Below are 21,024 nucleotides of genomic sequence, written 5' to 3'. Positions count from 1 at the left end.
GAGACTTACCCACTGACTACCAAACTGGATCATGCCATGGGTTGGGAAAAAAGATGATGAAAGTGAACATAAGGGAAGAACAAAGAAATGATGAAAAAGTAATTACAATGGAAAAAAGGCAACAAAATGACAACTTAAACAGATAATCTAAGAAAAGTAAATCTGTTTTCACTCAATCATCACTATCAACAAAAATACATCATGGAATAAAGTGAAACTGTATTTCTGAAAATATAACCAAACAAAATTATAAATCAAAATGAAAGAGTGGGTTACTTATTTGACAAAAACTAGGGCTAGATTTTAAGTATGTTTCTACTTGATCTTTAAAAAATGGAAACTTTTATATAAAGTATTTCATATGCTATTTTTTTGTGGCTTGCTTTTATGGATGCAAACTCTGGATACTCTAGATTTGTATAAACAAAGCAGGTACCTTTCTAGCTTTCTCATTTGCTTGTAAAAAGCAAGGTTTATGTAAATACGCAACACCTAAGCTGTTAAAAGGTATATCTAAAAGTCAATGGCCATTGTAAAATTTTAGGCAGTATTTATATAAAATAGGAGAAACTGACAAGAACAGATGATAAAGGGCATTCTATTATTACAATAAGAAAAGATCAAACATTTGGTGTTAGAGATCTTGGTCTTTTTTAATCCAATGAAGGGAGTGCCTTCTGGAAACAGCATTTCCCCTTGCCAGGGCGCCCTGTGCTGCATTTCCCTATGTGGCACACGCTGTACTTACCTCTTGTCCTCCATCCAGGGCGCAGAGTTTAGTGCTTTGCTTTTTGGCATCGACTAATACATTAAACATTGTGCACACGGAAGCCGGAATGCGCAAGTCAGTTGTTTTGCTTGCCTTTTGCAGCTTGAGTTCAAATGCAGTTCTTGTTCTAGTTATTAAAACATGAATTCAGAGTTAGAAATTCTGACAACCATCTCACCTGCTTTGTAAAAATGAAATCAACACTACAAGAAGCTAATTTAAAACATGCAAATAGGGAGTAAGCAGTGTGACAGTGCTTGGGAGCCAGAGGGTGGGATGCTCTTCTTTTCAGGAATCTCAAATAAAAGATCAGACTGTGGTATTTTACAGGAAACCTAGCTTTATGCAGTCACTCAGACAGTATCGCTCTCCAGATGAAGCTTTTTGTTATATCTAGTGTAGCACATTTAATGGAAACATCTCACAGCTTCACTTAACTGCCTGAATTAATTTCCAAGTAAAAAAAAAATCACACGCTTCTCTGAATTAAAGCAGAATGAATCCTCTATGTGAGGGCTTACCCAAATTAAAGAGAAAAGCACAAGTCTGGAAAACTCTAAAAAATTACAGTCAATGAAAAACAGAGAATGTGTAATCCTTTTATGTCACTTACATTCTCTTTCAAATACCACTAACTGCGGATAGGTTTTTGAAAGAAACTGCATAACGGCCAATTTGGAATTGGTTTTGCTAAAGTATCTGACAAATATCCACAGACTTGATACATTAGATTACAGAAGATTTTTTAAAAATCATTACGTAATCTAATTAACAGCCTTAGGGGCTACTGAACATTATTCTAAAGACAGAATTTTTCTTGGTTTAAAAAATCCGGGGATATTCAATTGCTCCCACCAGTGTTTGATTACTTTTCCAAAATCATGCCTGACTGACATTATTCTTGTATATATTATGAGCTTGGGCAATAGAAAAAATGCATGACCAATTAGGAGGCAATGCTGATTTTGTAAAACTATTAAAAATAATGAAAGCACAGTTGGAAGAATCTAAAACCTCACAAGTTATTTCTGGGTAAGTTCTAAAGAATGTCAGTAGTACTTGGAACTCATCTGACGTGGACAGAAAATAGCAGAAAATAGCGCAGAATCCCAGAACTGATGGTGCTAATCATATTTTGACACAGCACACAGACATAACGCATAAAGAACTTAACAGACCTTTTCCATATGTCTCAGGAAATATTACCTTGGGAATTTAAAGCACAGTATTCCCAGAGAGATAACAATAAGCACAAAAGCAATCATTAATATCATATGGGTGCTACTGATTAGGGCAATGGTTGGGAAACCTGAAAAAAAATATCAGGCCAATTTCATCAATTATATGGGTGCCCAGATTTTAGGCCACAGATCCTAATTAATGCCCATTAAATTTTGGAATAATAGTGCATATTGAAAGCTTTCCTGTGACAATCAACATAACAGGTACATGGTGAAAAATAGTATATCAGGTGCTGGCATACTAAGCAGCAACTCGAAAACACATGTCTACCTTTTGACACAGGCCTCTATCATATCACTGGCCATTAGTTTAAGTCTTTGCTCTAAGTGGTGGGCAAATTCTTGTTCTGGCCAGTGTAGATCAAAGACAAACATTTGCAGTGCATCAAGTTTCCAAAAAAGGTCTTCTGATGTTGCTGAGCCATTGCTAGAAGAAAAAGGAAAAATGAAGAACATCATGAACTCCCACTGTTAACTCTGTGGACTGCCAACAGTGTTTCTTCCTTTCTGTATCAATTGCCATCAGTGAAAAAAATACCGCCTAAAATCTGTAATGATCCAATCTTTGCTCAGCCTTCTAATTCTTCCTTTTCACTTCTTAATAAGGCAAGGTGAGGTGAACACCATAGAAATAAATACAGTAGTGAGGTTTCATAAAAAGGGATAAAATGGATAAGGATATTCTAAGGAAATAAACTGTGTACATAAGAACAAACATTTTAAATGTTCTTTATCAATCGCTAGGATAAAGATAAATACACATATATTTTCTCTTAGAAATTCTGAGAAGTATGTTTTATGTAAGAAAATCCATGTGACAGCACTTTTTTATTCATGCTTATGTGCCTGTCACCATGACGGCTCTGTCTATCTACAGATGTGTGGCATATAGAGCCCCTAAATCTCTCAATTACAGGCAAAGGTAATACAGGTACTGAAAATAAAACAGGCTAGGTATAGAAGCAAATCTTTATTTTTATTTTGAAATGCTTTGTGCCTTTTCTAGCTCATAATTAAAACTGAACTTAGTACAAGGTATGGTCTAGCAGAAAAATGACATTCAGAGTGCTCTGAAGTTGGAACAAAATCATGTATTTCAGGTCCTTATACCTCACTGTGGAACCAAGATTTGCTATGCATTCACTATGATGGTGAAATTACTCTAGGTGGCTGTTCTGTCATCTCATGTATGAAGGTAATTTACAGAAGAGTACACATAATATTTGAGCAAAAGATAATGCTATTACTTTTCCATTATATGGAGGCAGATGTTTTGAAAGTAAAATATTCCTACATTAAAACATATTGAAACTTAACTGCAAAAGAGCACAAAAGAAAAAGCAAACAAAAAAACCCCAGCACCCTATGATTCCTTTGTCTTCAGCTTTCCAACAATTGCTTCACATATATGAACCTAAAATTTACACTTTTAGTTTGCAAAAGAAAATTAAAGAAATAAACTCCTTTATCATAAGAGCATAATGGAGAAGTTTTATCAAAAATAAACTAGTTTTAAACAACTACATTTTTTGGCTACATATATCTTAATTAGCTAGCTTTTAAAAAAATCACCTCTTGCTCTGGCTAATTAAAAGCTTATTTCCTCCCCTCACTCTGGCCTCAGCATCTCAGCTCTATCACCAACCTACACTGCTTTCCTCCTTCCATTCTGCCAATAATTCCTCCTGATCTCCTTGTCTAGCCAAGATGCCCTCAGAGTTAAGTTCTCAAGGGACCAGTCACAGCAAAGCAGTGAACACTTTCCATTTATTTACTCACTTACTATCTCCTCACCTTAATATTCAGTGCCCTTAAATGTATTAAATATAATGCATTAAATAAAAGAACCAGACAACAGCATGCTGACACTATTGTGAAGATGTTTGAAAAACACTTCCTTTACTTCTCCTTTTGCTGCATGTATAATAAAAATGAAAGAAAAAAATGACCAAGCAAAATCTCCTTATAAATGCACAGTGTACAGTTTGGTAGATTAGAGGACCTGTGTTTTAAGAGTAATTGAATACAATTGGCAAAGAAGCAAATCTGCTTCTGATGATCTTTGTACTTTGGAGAAATATAACTATTTGAAATGTATGCATTCTTTAACAACGCAGTGACAATAAAACTGTCAAAACAAAGTTTCAAATAGTAAAGGCAGAATTCTATTAAAAGTTGACTTTCTCATACTATGTGGCAATTAAATCTTTATAGAGAATATATACTTTTCTTTTGCTTGATGCTATGGTAAGATTCTATGCTAAGATGTTAGACAATAAATGTGTTAAATTGGGAATGCAATTAAGATAACAAGTGTTTGTTATAATTAACTAGATAGATTAAAAAATGTAAATAGGCTTTTTCTGGAGTTGGTGTATATAACCTACAATTTATTCAGAGCTTTTTCATTTTAAAATATTTCTAATCAGTGACCTATTCCTAAAGGTATTATTAACAGATTAAAAAATTCTAGTGTGAATAACAGACTCTAAATAATTTCCTTAAAATGCCAGCACGAAACTTACCATAATGGCATTCATTTCTAGAGTTAAAAAACCCAGAATAAAGATTTTATATACAGATTTTATATACACCTCTTAACCTGAATTATATGTTAGTAGGTAGGGATGTGTCTTCAAAGCCATGATTACTTTCATATTCTTCTCACATACTCAGTAGTTCTATTTTCAATCTTTAGGTTAAATAGAAATGTTTCTAATGCTTCACTCTTCAAAAAACAAACTGTAATAACATCATAACATTACAAGCCCTCTGACAAAGAACCTAATGTTGATAACCTTGGCAGGTAAAGCTAATAATGACCAATTTGTAAGACACATTTTTTAATTTGCCCAGAATGGTGAAATTACAATCATTATTTACAAAACCCCAATTTGTCATGATTCCTCTCCTGAGACTCAGATGATTTTAAAAAGGGGTCCTTGTCTGGGTGTGGTGACTCATGCCTGGAATCTCAGCACTTTGGGAAGCTGAGGTGGGAAGACTGCTTTAGGCCAGGAGGTCAATACCAGCCTGAGCAACATGGCAAGACCCCGCCTCTACGCAAAATTAAAAAATTAGCTGGGCATGGTGGCACACACCTGTAGTGCCACCTACTTGGGGGCTGAGGCAGGAGGATCGCTTGAGCCCATGAGTTTGAGGTTGCAGTGAGCTGTGACAACACCACTGCACTTTAGCCAGGACAACACAGTGAGACTCTGTCTCAAAAAAAAAAAAAAAAAAAAAGACAAAAAAAAATAAAGGATCCTCAATAATAAAGGATTGAGGGTTCATACAAATCTCAAAGCTAATAAAATAGTAATAATAAGAAAACTAAATTTTAAGGATAATGTTCGTATTAGTGTTCTTGGTTAAAATCAAGGCTGTTAAATAGATGAGAAATGAGGAAGAAGAGAAGTTAAATTATAAAACGATATAAAGAAGTACAAAAAAATAATACACTTAGGTTCATTATACCTCCTAGGTAATTCCTGAGCACACACAGACATCACTCTACACACTATAATGGCCCAAAGCATTTGCCTGTAAGCAAAAGACTCACATGTAACATAGTATCCTAGTAAGTATTATGAATACAGTGATGACATTTAACTTGGAGAAATATTGCCAAATTATTTTACAAGTAACTATTCTCTTTCTTGGTCTTTTCTTTCTCTTCTTGATTGTATGCATATTTGACTGGGTATAGATTTGACAGCTGGTGCTGGGATAGGTGGAAAGTGGCAAGTCTTAACCACCATGTTCTCCGGAAGCAGAATACAAGAAAGATAGGAAGCAGGGCTTTGTAGTGAAGTAAACTTGGGTTCAAATTTTGCCTGTCACTTACTTGCTGTGAGACATTGGGTAAGTTTTGTTTTTTAACTTCTTTGTGACTTACTTTTATTAACTGTAACATGGAGATAATGACAGTTATTTCATAAGGTTGTTATAAAGATTAAACAAGATAAAGAACTTGGCATTGTACCTGGAACACAGTAAATTCTCAATAAATGGAAACTATTTTTCTTCTTCTAATTATTATGCTTTCTAGCTTACTTCACATGAGATCTTGGGCAAAGCATGTAGCTGCCTGTCTGAGTTTTCCCATTTGTAAACCAGGATTAATACTTAGTTCTAATTGTGGTGAGGCTCATAGTTTGAAAAACTATAAAGTTATGAATGATAATGATGATGACTGTTGATAGCAACAATAAAAACAATAATGATGTAGAATAGTAGTCATTATTACATAGTGAAACCTAGGATGTGCCAAGTAGTTCCATACAGGTTTTTTAATCTTCACAAAATGTCTTTAACTTAGCTGTCATACCATTTTAGAGTTGAGGAAACTGAGGCTAAGAAAGACTTACGATTAGTAAGCTAAGATCTAAATTCAGGCCTGATCAAAGTCTACAATTTTTCACTTTAATGACTTTTAGTTACTGAATCCGCCATAGGGAGGTTTGTCACAATGTAAAGTTCATAAATGTGGTTTTTAACAATGTAAAGATTATTTTAAAATAGCAAGGTGTACCAACTGATATATGAAAAGAACAAAAGAAGAATTTCCTAATGTTGGCAAATAAAGTATAATTCCTTTCCTGAAAGGTGCAAAGGTACAATCCTGTTTCTTTAAAGTTGAAGATAAAAAAAGAAAAAAGATTGTATTTTTTAAACCATTCTTCCAATGGTTTCCTACATGTGGGCAGCAATAAGGCTGGAGCCAACTAAGAATCCTTGAAATACTGTTTACTGCTCTGATTGTCTACATAAAGAGAACTCTGGTTCTATCTCTTCGTAGAGTCTACAACTTGGGTCACAAAATGAGTCCTGCCCCACAAATTACACATAAACTACATCAAACCAGTGTGTTCTTTTTAAGCTACATCATTTATCATCAATATGCTAAGCTTAGCTTACTGGCTTAAAACACTCAAACAAATCAACCAAAAGCAGTATTCCTCAACCAACATGAATAAATGCCATGCAATCTAAACACATCTGCACAGAACACAGCCCAGGCCATGCACTAGCTAACACACCACCAGGAAATAAGTGAGGAATACACACGTGGACTCATATAAAGAAGCCATCCACGAAGGAGTAGAAAAGTTAGGAATCTGTGGAAGATTAAGAGGCAGACTTGGAACTTTTGGAAGAGCTACATTGGGAAGACTGTTGGCGATATTCCTGTAAAGAAACAAACAACGTGGGAAGGGACCATCATAAGCAATAACTATAGATGGCCATGTGGAAAGTCATAAGGTCAGGACAGAAGAGGCAGATGCTCTGTGGACACTAGGTCAGATACCTACTTGACAGGTTGCCATGTCTCTTGCTCAAAACCTCTGTGAATTGACTGGGCGATGGAAGACTCCATGAGATCGACGTAGCGGACAACCAAGGGCACAAAGATTTCTTGCAAGTGTTTGTGAAATTTTCCATTACACAAAAGTGCTGAAATAGCCAAGCAGAAACAGTATTTGTCAGAGGGATAATATTAGACATTTGGAAAATACGGGTGGAAAACTATTCCTGAAAGAATCTGACACAGAAGACTGATTGGAATATGAATGATAATGGATCTTGCTCCCCATAGTCAATATCATATCATGGAAATTCATCAAAAAGCATCACTAGCCTTCTATATACGGCTGTCAAAACACAAATAGATTATATCCCTATAAAATGTTCCTGGCAGTTGGTATGTTTTTATTTTCTAAGAAGTTTAACACATAGGCACGTGACCATCGGCTAAATTCAAGGGAGTTGCCAGCTTCCCTGAAGGTCCTGGCACATGGAAATGCAGGATTAAGCAGAGAGTTACAATCTCTGTGCTATGCTGTGTACCACAGAGGAGCTAAATCTGTTTGATTCTAAGAGATAACCTTGATTACTTCTAAGAGCTACACTTGTTTAATTTACTATGAGGGTGACGGTGGCCTTGGGAATATCTACTTTGATTCTTTTTTTTTTTTGAGACAGAGTCTTGCTGTGCTGCCCAGGCTAGAGTGCAGTGTCATCATAGCTCACTGCAGCCTCAAACTTCTGGGCTCAAGTGATCCTCCTGCCTCAGCCTTCTGGGTAGTTGGGACTACAGTCACGTGTCACGACGCCCTGCTATTTTTTTTTATTTTTCGTAGAGACAGGCTATCACTCTTGCTCAGGCTGGGCTTGAATTCCTGAGTTCAAGCAATCCTTCTGCCTCGGCCTTCCAGAGTGCTAGGATTACAGGCATGAGCCACTGTGCCTGGCCTAGTCTGATTCTTGAATGTTTTAGTCGTTTGTGGATTTTCTTTTTAGTCATTCAATTTTGCAGATTCGTATTTAAAAATATTCAGCAAACCACCTGCATTTTTCAATTTTCCATTTGTCTTTAATGAATTGTAGTATAGAACATTCCACCTAGAGCAGTTAGCTGTAGAAGTTTTAGAATTCATACTACCGGGACAGACTGCTAGGCAAGGTGCACCCACCTCCTTCAGGAGATGGATGCTTTCTATGCACAGGATACAATTTCATTAAAACATACGTCAGTATGTGCCTACGTGCACCATGAAAGAAAACCAAATCCATAGGAAAATACTAAGTAATGCTAAGAAATATTCAATAAAAAATTTGTGACTCATTTTTTTTTGGATGACAGTGCTATTGATTGTAAATATTTCTCAAACATACATACATATCCTAAGCCCAGCTGTACAATTTTGTTATCAAAGTAAAAATGTGCTCATTTAAAATATTCTTTGTGGTCGGGAAAGGCATTTCTGAAGAGATGGTACTTTAGTTAAATCTAAATGACAGAAAAGCCTTCCATGGAAGATTTAAAGGAAAGGTTTCCAGGTAGAGAACAGTGCTAGCACAAAAGTTATGAGGAGGAATAAGCTGGCATCCTTCTAGAAAGATGAAAAGGCCAGGGTAACTGGAGTGAAGTAGTTTACGGTGGGGTCTAGATCCTAGGACACAGTGGGGAGTGTGAGTTTTATTGGGTGCAGTGGGAAGCTTTATTATTTTTATAAGTAGAGGAGTGACACAATATGATCTCTCTGGTTGCTGTGTGGAAAATGGAGTAGGCGGCCAGGGGTGGAAGCAGAGAGGAAGGTCAGTGCTCAGTTCTTTACTGCAATAGACAAGGTAAAGGATGAGGTGGCTTTGACTAGGGTAGCAGAAGTGGAAGATGGAGAGAGTCTCTCAGTAATCTCATTTGCTTTTATGGATCTGAATAGTTGTATACGCTTACAGTTACTAAATCTAATTACTGGCAACTCCAATAATATTGTCTTATAAAATACTATGCCAATTTCCCACATTATCTTCTTCAGGGCAAAAATATCTCAATAGCCTGAATAATGTTCTAAAACTTGGGCAAAGTATATAATGTTTACCACAGTGGCATATATTATTATGAAGATGCCCCAGATATATTACTTTATGTAATTCTGAAATTTGTCAGAGGCTAGACAACTATAGACACATGAAAAATGGCATAGAAGTAATTCTAAATACAGAAGGAAATAACAGCACTTTTTTTCCATCTCTGATATGATTTAGTATTTTTTATGATTAATCTTTTTCTAGCTTATCTATATGCTAAAAGATTCCCCATTAAAGTGGGAATGATAATCATATTTAATGATAAATGACTTATTTAGGAGACTAATGTTATCTTAATGATGTTTTCATTTGCACATTGAAAGGAGCTTTATTTATTCCTGGAGATTTAATCACAGAGCGAGAAGATACTATAGATCACGTAATTCAGTTACTTTCACCAAATGCCATCTATATAAGGATACTAAACTTTAAGGATAAAATATTCTCACTCGAACCATCTAAATCATTGTGGTAGGTAAATTTAAAAATATACTGAAATCTGAATTTATTGGATCTCTATTTAAGAACTCCTCCTCCCTAGCATTTTTGGAGTGCCAAGCACTGTGCAAAGTTCTGTTCGTTCATTCTCTCACTTAATCATCACAAAAACTCTGTAAGGTAGGAAATATATTTTTTAATTTTATCAATAAGGAAACTGAGGCACAGCTTAGGACACTCGCCTAAGATCATTCAGTCATTAGGGAGTAAAACCAGGATTTGATACCAAAGCTCCACATTAACCTCTATCATTTATAAAACCATCATCCTTCTATTTAGGTTACCATAAACTATTATCTGTCATTCTATCTATTCAATCATCCATCAAACCTAATATCAACACATAAGCATCTTTTAAGACATAGAAATATATGGTTGGTTTAGGTAACAAAAGAATCTTGCAAATGAAAAATACATTATATCATATCTTAGATGAATTATATTTTCAGAATTAGAATTTTGAAAAAACTCATATTATGAAGAAGTCAAGCAGTTGAGGCTCCTAATTTCCTGCTGTCAATCCATTTTCCCAAAATCTCAAGCAGAGGGGCTTGCTAAAATATAAAACTAATAATGCCACTCCTAAGGATTATAATCCTTCAGTGAATCATCATGAAAAACTCTAAAAGCCTTAGCATGGGATGAAAGCTTTCCAAGATCTGTCTTAAAGTTCCCTCTTGGGCTCATTTTTGTTATTTGACCTCCAAAGTTCCTGTGGTACAATCATAATGATTTACATGATTCAGTTTAAGTACTCACTTGCTGTTCAAATCCTGTCTAGAAATGCTTAATTCTGCTGTCTTCCTGCTTGGTTTTCCTTGCTTATTCTCTGCCCTGTACAGGTTTCCACTGGGGTCCTTGTTATAAAAATGGTCTTCATACTTGTCTGTCTATAAGGATGCAAGGTCCCTGAGGCAGGGACCATGTCTGTATTCTTATTTTGGGAAAAGCCCCTAGCTGAGAGCAAGTGCTTGAATGTTAGATGAATACTTAAATATAATACTAAGATTACTATAATATTATTCAAGAGATTATATTAAATGGCAACCATAGAACCTATTGAGGCCTGCATATACCCTCATAGTGTATATAAAATATATGGTATTAAATGATACTGCTATGAAAAATTCTATTTTTGATGCATATGTCCAAGATCAGACTGCTAAAATTTCTATTGGATATGAAGGTTGGTTATTTTATGTCTCTTATATTAGTGAATGTGGCAAGGGGAGGATTTTCTCTGGTCAATCATGACTCTTTTTTTTTTTTTTTTGAGACAGAGTCTGGCTCTGTTGCCCGGGCTAGAGTACCATGGTGTCAGCCTAGCTCACAGCAACCTCAAACTCCCGGGCTAAAGCGATCCTCCTGTCTCAGCCTCCTAAGTAGCTGGGGCTACAGGCATGGGCCACCACACCTGGCTAATTTTTTCTATTTTTAGTAGAGATCGGGTCTCACTCTTGCTCAGGCTGATGTTGAACTCCTGACCTCAAACAATCCTCCTGCCTCGGACTCCCAGAGTGCTAGGATTACAGGCTTTACATGCCAGGGCGATCATAACTCTTGATAGCAAATGATTTTATCCTGCAGAATGGGGAGAAAATGAAGATTATCTACATTTCTTATGAACTACAACAAATCTTGAATTCTGGCCAAAAGTTTGCTCAGATTTCAGCTGAGAGGTCCTTTTTATTTTTTAAACATCAATTTGTAAATCCACATTTGAAAGTTTTAGAAAATTGGCAGTATTATTTCTTTGGTAATTAGGAGACAGGGGGAAGAGATAGAGGGAGATGAAATGATGAAGGGGAGAGAGAAAGGGGGTGCAGGAGGGAGAGGAAAAGGAGGAATAATGGTAAAATACACATGGGGGAAAGAAAGAAAAGAGAATATTGGGTTTCAAAAGGCGAGGCTACAGAAATGCACTATACACTATACTTGTCTATGTAAATGTATGCTCCTTTTCTTAGTTGCCCATATGCCAGCTCGCATTCCACTCCTATCAGACACTGTCAAAAGCCCCTCTTAATATATAGCCTGAGGCACTAGAATGAGTGTGTCTATCTTCTCCATATGGTTTCATAAGGATAGGTTATAATCTGGGGCTGTCACCTGTCCAAATCCAGCCTTTACAAGGCACTCATTGCCGCAGTTCTTTGGAAGAGCAGGTTCTTAAGGTGGCCTCATCTAAGAACACTTCTGACACTAAAAGGATTGTTCAGGACTCTCAAAAAGTGATCACATCATAAGTGGAAATCCAGCACCTACTCTGCTGATAAAAATAACTTTTTTCCCCCCAAAAGATTCCATATTTCCAAATACCATCTTGTCAGAAAATAATAAAGCACCAATGACATCAAGCCCTGCGACACAATTAGAAGTGGCAAAAAGCAAGAGGCTTAGATAAAAGCTACAATCAGGATGCAGATGTGCCCAATTATTTTGAAAATCCCCAATAATTAATAAATTAGTGTTGATTATTTACATACCAAAAAGAGTCTTACATTTACAAAAGTACTTGTTGTACGCTTTTAATAGAAATATTTCAACAGAGAACTTAAACTATGATCCAATTAATAACGATTACTGAGACTATAATCACTGGGCAAAATGAAGAATACACAAATAAAAGAGTTCATGTATTGTTTTAGGGTAAAAATGCGCCACTGACATTTGAACTCATGTAATCCAATTTTATACTTCCCTACTTCCTTCCAATTAGCATAAATGGATTACTAGAAAGAATGATTTTGCCCCCTAAAATTCTAATTAGGTATTTCAGAAGGAAATGGTTAATTCATGACCAGGAAAACAAACAGTACCAACCACAATAAAATCAACAGACTTTGTCATAAAACAACAATTATTCAAGACCACAAATTGTATCATCCCTGAGCAATGCAAGCACAGTAGACTAGATATAAAATTAATAGGTTACTTTCCATGTTGACAAATGCATATAAGTAAGATTCCCATTACAGGAAATATGAATATGGGCTTCAGGAAAAGAGTCAGAACTATAGCCTAGAATAGCATTATGTATAAGGGACACACACACACACAAAACCAAACAAAACTCCCCCTGAGATCTGGGAATAGCACCCAGGCAAGAATCTGGCACATTAAGTAGGCACTCAATAAATGTCTGTTTATTAAGTAAATATCAATAGAAATCCATCTCCTAAGGGAAACTCTGAGAGTATCCCATTGAAGTTTAAGTAGAATAAGATATACCCTGGATTTCATTCTCCTTTAATTAAAAATTTGATAAGGAATTTTATATAGTTCAATAATATTCTGTTTATACCTTAACTAGCATAATAGCCTCTTTAAACTATATCCAACTCTCCGATTTCCCTCAGGATACTTGTTCAAAATATATATTCATACACAGATACATGTATATCTAGAGAGAGAAAGTGACAAGAAGTGACAGAGCACAGATGTTATAATGTTATAATGTTATTGTATTTCTTACTTTTTGGGTAAGAAATCCAAGTTTAAAACTATAATGAAAAATGTCACAGTATGCACAACTGAATTATACTTCTATAATCTATTGCATTATAGTTGGTAGTATGTTTACATGCACATCTTCCATTAGGTTTTATGCTTTTCAAGGGCAAGAATCACTTCTTATTTATCCATGTATCTGCAAGGTGTCTGGGATTTGTAACTTGTAGGCATTCAACACCTGTTTTTTGTGAGGTTAATTCAGGAAAAAGTCAATATAAACCTTAAGGCTTAGGGCAGAGATAAACAAAGAAGTCTCAAGGTCCAGCAGTCCTCATGCTGTCTTTTATGAGATTATTTAATATCAAAGCCAAACAGGTATATAACTTTACTCCGGCTACAGAGGGCCTTCTGATTGTTGGGAGTTATGTCCTGCAATACTTGCACCCATTGATGGGAACGAATATGGCTGTAATGTGATAAACAGCTCTCAGGTGTGGGGTTCTTGATAACTATGGTCTTCAGAAGTTGTAGATATTTCTGCAAATCTATTGGGAAAGGCAATTTAGAGCAGGTTATTGTCTTTACACCACTAAACTCTAAGAAAATATATTAATAAAAAGCAGATACTTTTTTTTAAAAAAGTCTACATGTAGTAAAGAAATTAGAGCAGTATTGTGGAATTCAACTGAGGTGGGGGGAAAGGTAGTGACTCCCTGCTTTTAAATTTATTTTATGATACTGGTTAGCAAAACAAATTCTGACACACAATTTTGAACTCAATCAACTCAGGTGATTAGAGTTAAATACACTTTCACATTTTGGTGGTCATTTCATCATTTGTAAAAGTGCATATCTATAAAACTAAGCTGGCACACAGCCTTGCTATAATCTAGAAGTTACATCCTCTCTGCACTGTTCCTAGTATTTGTATGCACAGATATTTCTATAAACACTACTTCGTGGATTTCAGATGCACAGTTCATTTAAGCACTGGTGGAGGTAGAATAACACGCAGGTGTCAGCGCTCCATATTTCAAAGCTTAAAGATTAACCTAATATACAATATGGTGACCTAACAGTTCTTCATTTGAAAGAAATCTGAAAAATAATCTCTGATACAGCCTAAGTGTGAGAATAACCCAGCGGGATTTCCACCTCTTCATTTCTTAATGAGTTTTTTGATAATGAGAGGTGACTATGCCAGTCACTCTGGGCTCTATTATGGCTAATTTGACTCTACTTCACTCTCCTTGTTAATTATTAACACTAGCCTTTTTATACTCATGAGACCACATTCCAATTTTTTCCTTTTTCGATTTTTATGAGCCCATCTTTATGAAGGTGGAAGTCTTGGAGAATAGGTTTTCACTTAGAGTAGAGCCCGAACATTTACTATTCATTTAGGTAGAGACGCTGTGACATTGATTATATAAGCACGGGTGTTCTTCGGGATGGCTTTAATGTGCTAGCAATGTGAAAAGGCTGTTAATTAAAGAAGAAGCACCGTGGTATTTTTCACTTGGGAATCAGTTCCCAATAGAATGGTCATTTGCCACTTGCTAGCATATCCACAGATTAAAAGGTGACTAGCTCCAAGGGTTTGCCTTTCAGTAGTGCTGAAAGAAATGATTTGTGCCATTTGCAGATGGCTTTCATTTGTCAGAAGCGGTCACTCTCCATATCCATTGCTGACAGGACGATTGTGGGAAATAGTGGGCAAGGGTAGACTCTATTTGTGCTAGCTTTAGAGTCATTCAGTATCATTTAACTCTCATGCTAATTGCTGCATGATAAAAACATTTATCTTCCCTTAATTTTAATACGTCTCTCTTTCCAAATTGTTTCCTTAGGTACCATTCAAGGGGATTGCCCATCTAATTATCTTTTTTTTTTTTTTTCTGAGACATAGTCTTGCTTTGTTGCCCGGGCTAGAGTGCCATGGGTTCAGCCTAGCTCACAGCAACCTCAAACTCCTGGGCTCAAGCAATCCTTCTGCCTCAGCCTCCCGAGTAGCTGGGACTACAGGCATGTGCCACCATGCCCGGCTTTTTTCTATATATATATTTTTTTAGTTGTCCAGATCATTTCTTTCCATTTTTTAGTAGAGACGGGGGTCTCGCTCTTGCTCAGGCTGGTCTCGAACTCCTGACCTTGAGCGATCCACCCGCCTTGACCTCCCCACAGTCCTAGCATTACAGGCATGAGCCACCGCGCCCGGCCCCATCTAATTATCTCTTTAGCAGGGGGTTGTGGGTCGCTCTGGGTGAAAGCAGGGTGGAGAGGCACGCGGGAGCTGTCTTTTTTGGCTAGAAATGAAGGAGTCTGAGTTTGTTTTCATCATCAGAGTTGCTCTTGGGATCAGTGTGTGAGTCTGTGAGGGGTGGCAGATTGGGGACAGTTGCTAAAATTGTAGTGCAGCTGGTACTCTTCCCTTGAGGAAAACCACTTTCATCTCCAAGAGTTCTTAAAGCTACGACTTTCCCTGATCATGGCTAACTGTAAGGAAAGACACATGCCCCAGACAGATTTTTTTTCCTCCTTAACATAGATGCTGAATTTGCTGTCTTGATCTGTTTCCCCACTAATTAGTTCAGTCCCGTCTTGTCATAGACATTTCCTGACATATATGCTAAGGCAACAAATATCTTTATCCGAGCCTTTTTGTATCCTTTAACCAACTCTCTTCCTCTGGCCTTACAACCCGATGCCCTTATACATATTTTGAGTTAAAAAAATTCTTCCTTATAAAAAGGTTATATTATTTTATGAATGCCCCCCAGAATCTGCTTTTGTTACTGTAGAACGAGATTGATCTGGAGAGCAAGGGCTCAGGCTCCAAGTCACCTCTGTTCCTAATTCCCGCTGGCAAGCCCCTGCCCAGGCTCACCGTCTCTTAGGGATTTAGTTTCCTCAGCTGGAAAATGAAGAGGTTCGTTGAAGATACCTTTTACACCCCCAAAACATCTATTTTTAAATATCAACACATAAAGATTTTAACAAAAGAAAAATGGTAAATAACCAATAGGAACATCTGAATTATTCATGAAAATACTATAAAAAGAAATGACTCAGCTGTAAAGTTTGCAAGCCACTAATAAAGTACAAATTCTAACTAATATCTCCACTAGTTTGAGGAGTCTGAGTAATATTAAATTTTGGAAAAGCAAACATAAATATATGACATTATTAGTGGTAAATAACCATTTAAAAATTTACATATAATTAGCAGCAAATGTCATGTAACACACAAACACAAATACACACACAAGACTTATAGAAGTAAGCAGTATTTTTCAGCAAATTATCTCCCTTTCCAAGATTGGACATTCAGAGTTCTCTGTTTATTGGCTAAAGTTGTAATTAATTAAAATTTGGACTATAATTGTGTCAGTATAGTAAAAACTGTAATGCTATGGCCATGATGTAAGGATCTTTATTCAAAGGGGTTAAAAGGACAGACATTCAATGTTTTTCCACAGTTTCCCAAAAGGACAATTTGGGGCAGCTATAGGGTGACATTAAACATTTGAACTGAATCTACTACATCATCATCTATCTGCAGAATATAATAAAACAAACATACAATTATTAATAATATTTTCACTATCATCGTGGGTGATATTAATAGCTAGAAAAATTATGTTTTACTGACTATTGAGATATTATTCAGTGGTCTTGGTTTTGGATAGTTAACTTGTGGGTTTGGATGAAAGTCATTGCATTCTACTTCAATTCCCCAGATCAAAACATACTCCCAGTACCAAAAAGAAATTATGGCACTGGGGAACTTTTCTATTTACCTTACTACATGGAGGAGCTGTTTTTCTCAGAAATAATTGATGTTTTCTAAAATCTGTTAATCACTGAAAAATCAAAGCTAAGATCTCGACTTACCCTCAAAATTGAGAGTGCTCAAAAGAGATCAGTAATAAATGCTTCTCTATTTTGAACGAGTAATGTACAACAAAATACACAAGACAATATTTTATGTATTTAGTAGCAGTCAATGTTACAGAAATGGTATAAAACAAGTGGGGATCATCAAAACTCTTGTGAATTAAATATTTGCAAATCTGGCTGAAAATTAAATTTTTGTAGTTCTCATTTTGGTATCCCATAAATTTACACTTGCAATACAAGAACTCTTTTTAAAAGTGAATATAAAAAAGTTAATTCATTGAGTTATAGTAGAGGTTTCCCAAGAATATTTCTAAGATGTCTACAAAATTTTTTCTCCATAAAATGAATTCTAATATTTTGAATAAGTTAAATATTCAACATCTCTACTAACTGCTTGATTGTGAACATTAATGACTCATTTTTTAATAAACTCCAACATACATCTAAATATGGTTGATTACTGAGTTTTCATTCAAATGGACAAAGCAGTGTTAGAAAAAAATGCCACATCTATTTATTTTCATTTAGGAACTCAACGCAAAATATATGCATTTATTTTTGGCAGCACGTTTATTGTCATACATTTGCTTAAGATAGTATTAAAAACCTGACTTGTAATTTCTTAGCAGAAAACGAAAGATGATAAGAGACTGGGAAAGGAAGAGAGTCATTCCAAGATTGCTAGTTGGCAGGAGGGAACCAAATTGGAACTTAAAAATTGTCTGAGGATAATCTGCAGATTGAATGATTCACATATGGATAATGGAATGCAGATTTATTAGCAACTTCTGGGAGAAGAAATTGTGGTTGAATCTGAGATAGAAATTGTAGCTTAATTCTTTGGCTTTATAACAAGATCTTTTGGAAATGAAATTGGGTACAAGAATGAATAAGATGACTGAAAGAATCAAGGCTAACATTTTAAAACACTAGTATCTGCAATATTTATTTATAATCTATTATATGTGAGTTATCATTTAATCATAACTGCCAACAACACTGTAGGTGTTACTATTCTCCTTTTATAGATAAAGAAACTAAATCCTGGGTTGGGTAAGCTATTGTCAAAGGTCAAATAGTAAGTGACAGAGGGACATAAATCCGTTTGGCACTGACGCTCATGTTACTGATTACTATAACATGATGCCTCTGTTACTAGAACAGAGGTTCCTAACCTGGTGTCCTAAACCTGGGATGATCATGGGAAGTACAATATTATACACAATTTCATATTTGTGTAAATTTTTTCCCAGTTATATCACAGATTCAAAGGGATGAACAACTAAGAGAAAAGTAAGAAACACTGGACTAGAGCCATCAACAAAACTAACACAGTAGTTTTCTTTTAAACAAAGACAACAATAAAAACATGGATTTAGGTTTAAAACTAGATGGATATAATAGTGGCCTTCTGGGAAGGGAACAACAAAAATATTTGGAGTTTTAACATATAGAAAGTTCTAAATGTTATTAACAGTGTGATGAAGCTCCTTGGAGAGTCAGAGCAGCCTTGGCTGCAGGAAGACAGGGAAGGAGGCAGGCACCTCTCTTTGGGGTCCAGGTTATTCAGGTAATATGGTGAGTTCCACATTCCAGAGCAACACTGAGAAATGGAGTGAGGTCCATTCAGGGGAAGGTGATAAGAATGGTGATGGGTATAAAAACACTAACATATGAGGAACAGTTGAATGTTATGTGAATAATGGGTTGGAGAAGAGAACACATGACAGAAGAAGACTGTTGCATTGATCAAAGAGAATGAGTCAGACCCAGAGGTTAGGAGGAGGTAGAGTTCTACTTGGTCTACAATGAGAAGAATTTTATTGAATAGGGAATTAGTGGCCCCACAATCACTGCAAGGGTTGAAACAAAGGCTGTCAGCGGTAAACCACTTGAGGCTAAGTAAAACTAAAAAATAAAATCATCACAGAAAAGGCCTAGGAATCTATATGTTAAAATCCGGATGAAACACAAGGTTGGTGCTAGCTGCTAGAAGACCATCTACCAGAATAACTGTAAAAGTTATCACTTCATGAAGAAAAAAGTCTCAACAGACAACTTCTACATTCTCTTTAATTTCTAAACACTGAATGAGCAAGTCATACCATACAGCAATATTTGATAATCATCTGTAGAAATGAATCCACTCTCAGGCCAACAGCATTACTACAATGCATTTTAGTAGGTGTCTTAACATATCATGACTTCTAGAATGAAGACAAATTTCTAAGGTGTCTTTCAGAAATGTAAATATTCTCAAGTACTTTAAAAATGCCAACCTTTGAAGATAGTCTGACTCATAAGACAGGATGTTATCAGTCCTCAATGAATGCAGTAAGGTGGGAAGAAGATGAACTTCAGAACCCAGGGAAGCAACCTGGGGGTGTTGCTGGTCTCCCGCAGACTCTGGCCTGATAGAATCCGGGAGGCTGAGCAAACCTGAATATTCCCCACGCCAACTCTTGTTGGGCCAGTGCTAGGGCTCTGCCAATACAAATTCACGTACATAAAATTCTCCCAGCCCTCCCCATTTCACATACTAAAGAAAATGCAAGTGCTCACTGTCATTTCTGAGGAAATTATTAAGCAGTTGGAAAAGAGGAAAACTATCCCAAGAGTCTTGTGGTTGAGCCTCCAGTGCAGTATCCATATCCACTGTGAATAAAGACCAAAATTTCTCTGCATGTTCAGCCAGTAAATCAGGCCACCAGGCAAATGCCTATAAAAGGATAAAGAAAAACAGTAGAAATAAATTACTTGTTAGAAACACCCACAGATACTGTATGTATCACTTGAAAACATTTTATAACATGTCTTCGTTTCACAAACAAGTATGATAAAAAAAATGTAATATTTTTAAAAGGTGAGAAAAATTTTATAAATACACATATTTAAATAATAAATAAATGTGGCATTGATTAAAAATATAAAATCCAAAGTAAAATTAAAATGTACAATGACACTCATTGCTTTATCAAAGAAATATATGTTGAGTTTACAACATTTGGAGAATATATAAAACAAAATAAAAAGAAAGAAAGATTCCTTGTATCTCATAATTTAAGCATAACTACTATGACTGTTTTGGTGTATTTATTTCCAATATTCATTTTTGCTGCGAATAGAAACATTAAAACATTTGGTATCATACTCTATAATGTTTTCCTATGATTTTATTGACAGCATAATATTCTACTATACAGATATGTTATTTATTTAACCATTCCCCTATTAAAATGGCTGTTTTCAAATTTTTGCTGTACCCAATGAGAGTGTGATAAATCTTTAAGTAAAAATCTAAATGAAGTACTGATTATTTCCTTAGGATAAACTTCCTAAAATTACTTGACTAAAGGGTATGCATTTTAGAGTCTTTACAGATTGCAAACTGCTCTCCAGGAAAAATGTTTGTTCCCATTCTTTCTCCATCCAGCAGCCAGTCAGCATTTTAAAACATAAACTGGATCATACTATTTCTCTGCTTCAACTGCTTTTGTAGCTTCCCAATGGACTTATGATAAAATTCAAAACACTTAAATGGCTTACGAAACCTTATATGATCTCTGGGTCTAAAATATACTTTTACAGAGAGGAATTTCCTGACCCTCCAAGGTAGATTAGGTCCTCCTAGATAATCTCTCTGATAACCAGTATTTTTAGTTCATAGGACTTAGCATTGCTTATATGATGACACCTGTAAATATTTTAATGTCTGCCTCTTAAATTAGACTACAAACACTATAAAGACAACGGTCTATGTTCTATTAATATTTATCATTTTATGCTCAC

At 35.7% G+C, this 21,024-nt stretch overlaps 1 protein-coding gene across 1 annotated transcript in view; it reads right to left on the bottom strand.

The window, feature by feature from the left end:
• Nucleotides 1–21,024, bottom strand: part of CADPS2 (Ca++-dependent secretion activator 2) — a 645,614-nt gene that overhangs the window by 65,969 nt on the left and 558,621 nt on the right. The window contains exons 17-21 of the mRNA XM_012652730.1: nt 19,798–19,954; nt 7,326–7,467; nt 2,282–2,437; nt 749–896; nt 10–24 (exon numbers count right to left, since the gene is read on the bottom strand). Coding sequence (XP_012508184.1) covers nt 10–24; nt 749–896; nt 2,282–2,437; nt 7,326–7,467; nt 19,798–19,954 — 618 coding nt within the window. The remainder of the gene's footprint in view (nt 1–9; nt 25–748; nt 897–2,281; nt 2,438–7,325; nt 7,468–19,797; nt 19,955–21,024) is intronic.

Source organism: Propithecus coquereli, unplaced genomic scaffold (assembly GCF_000956105.1).
Source record: "Propithecus coquereli isolate 6110/MARCELLA unplaced genomic scaffold, Pcoq_1.0 Scaffold4, whole genome shotgun sequence".
NCBI classification, from domain to species: domain Eukaryota; kingdom Metazoa; phylum Chordata; class Mammalia; order Primates; family Indriidae; genus Propithecus; species Propithecus coquereli.
The sequence above is the reverse complement of the archived record's forward strand: the minus strand, read 5'-3'. Positions and strand labels throughout refer to the sequence as shown.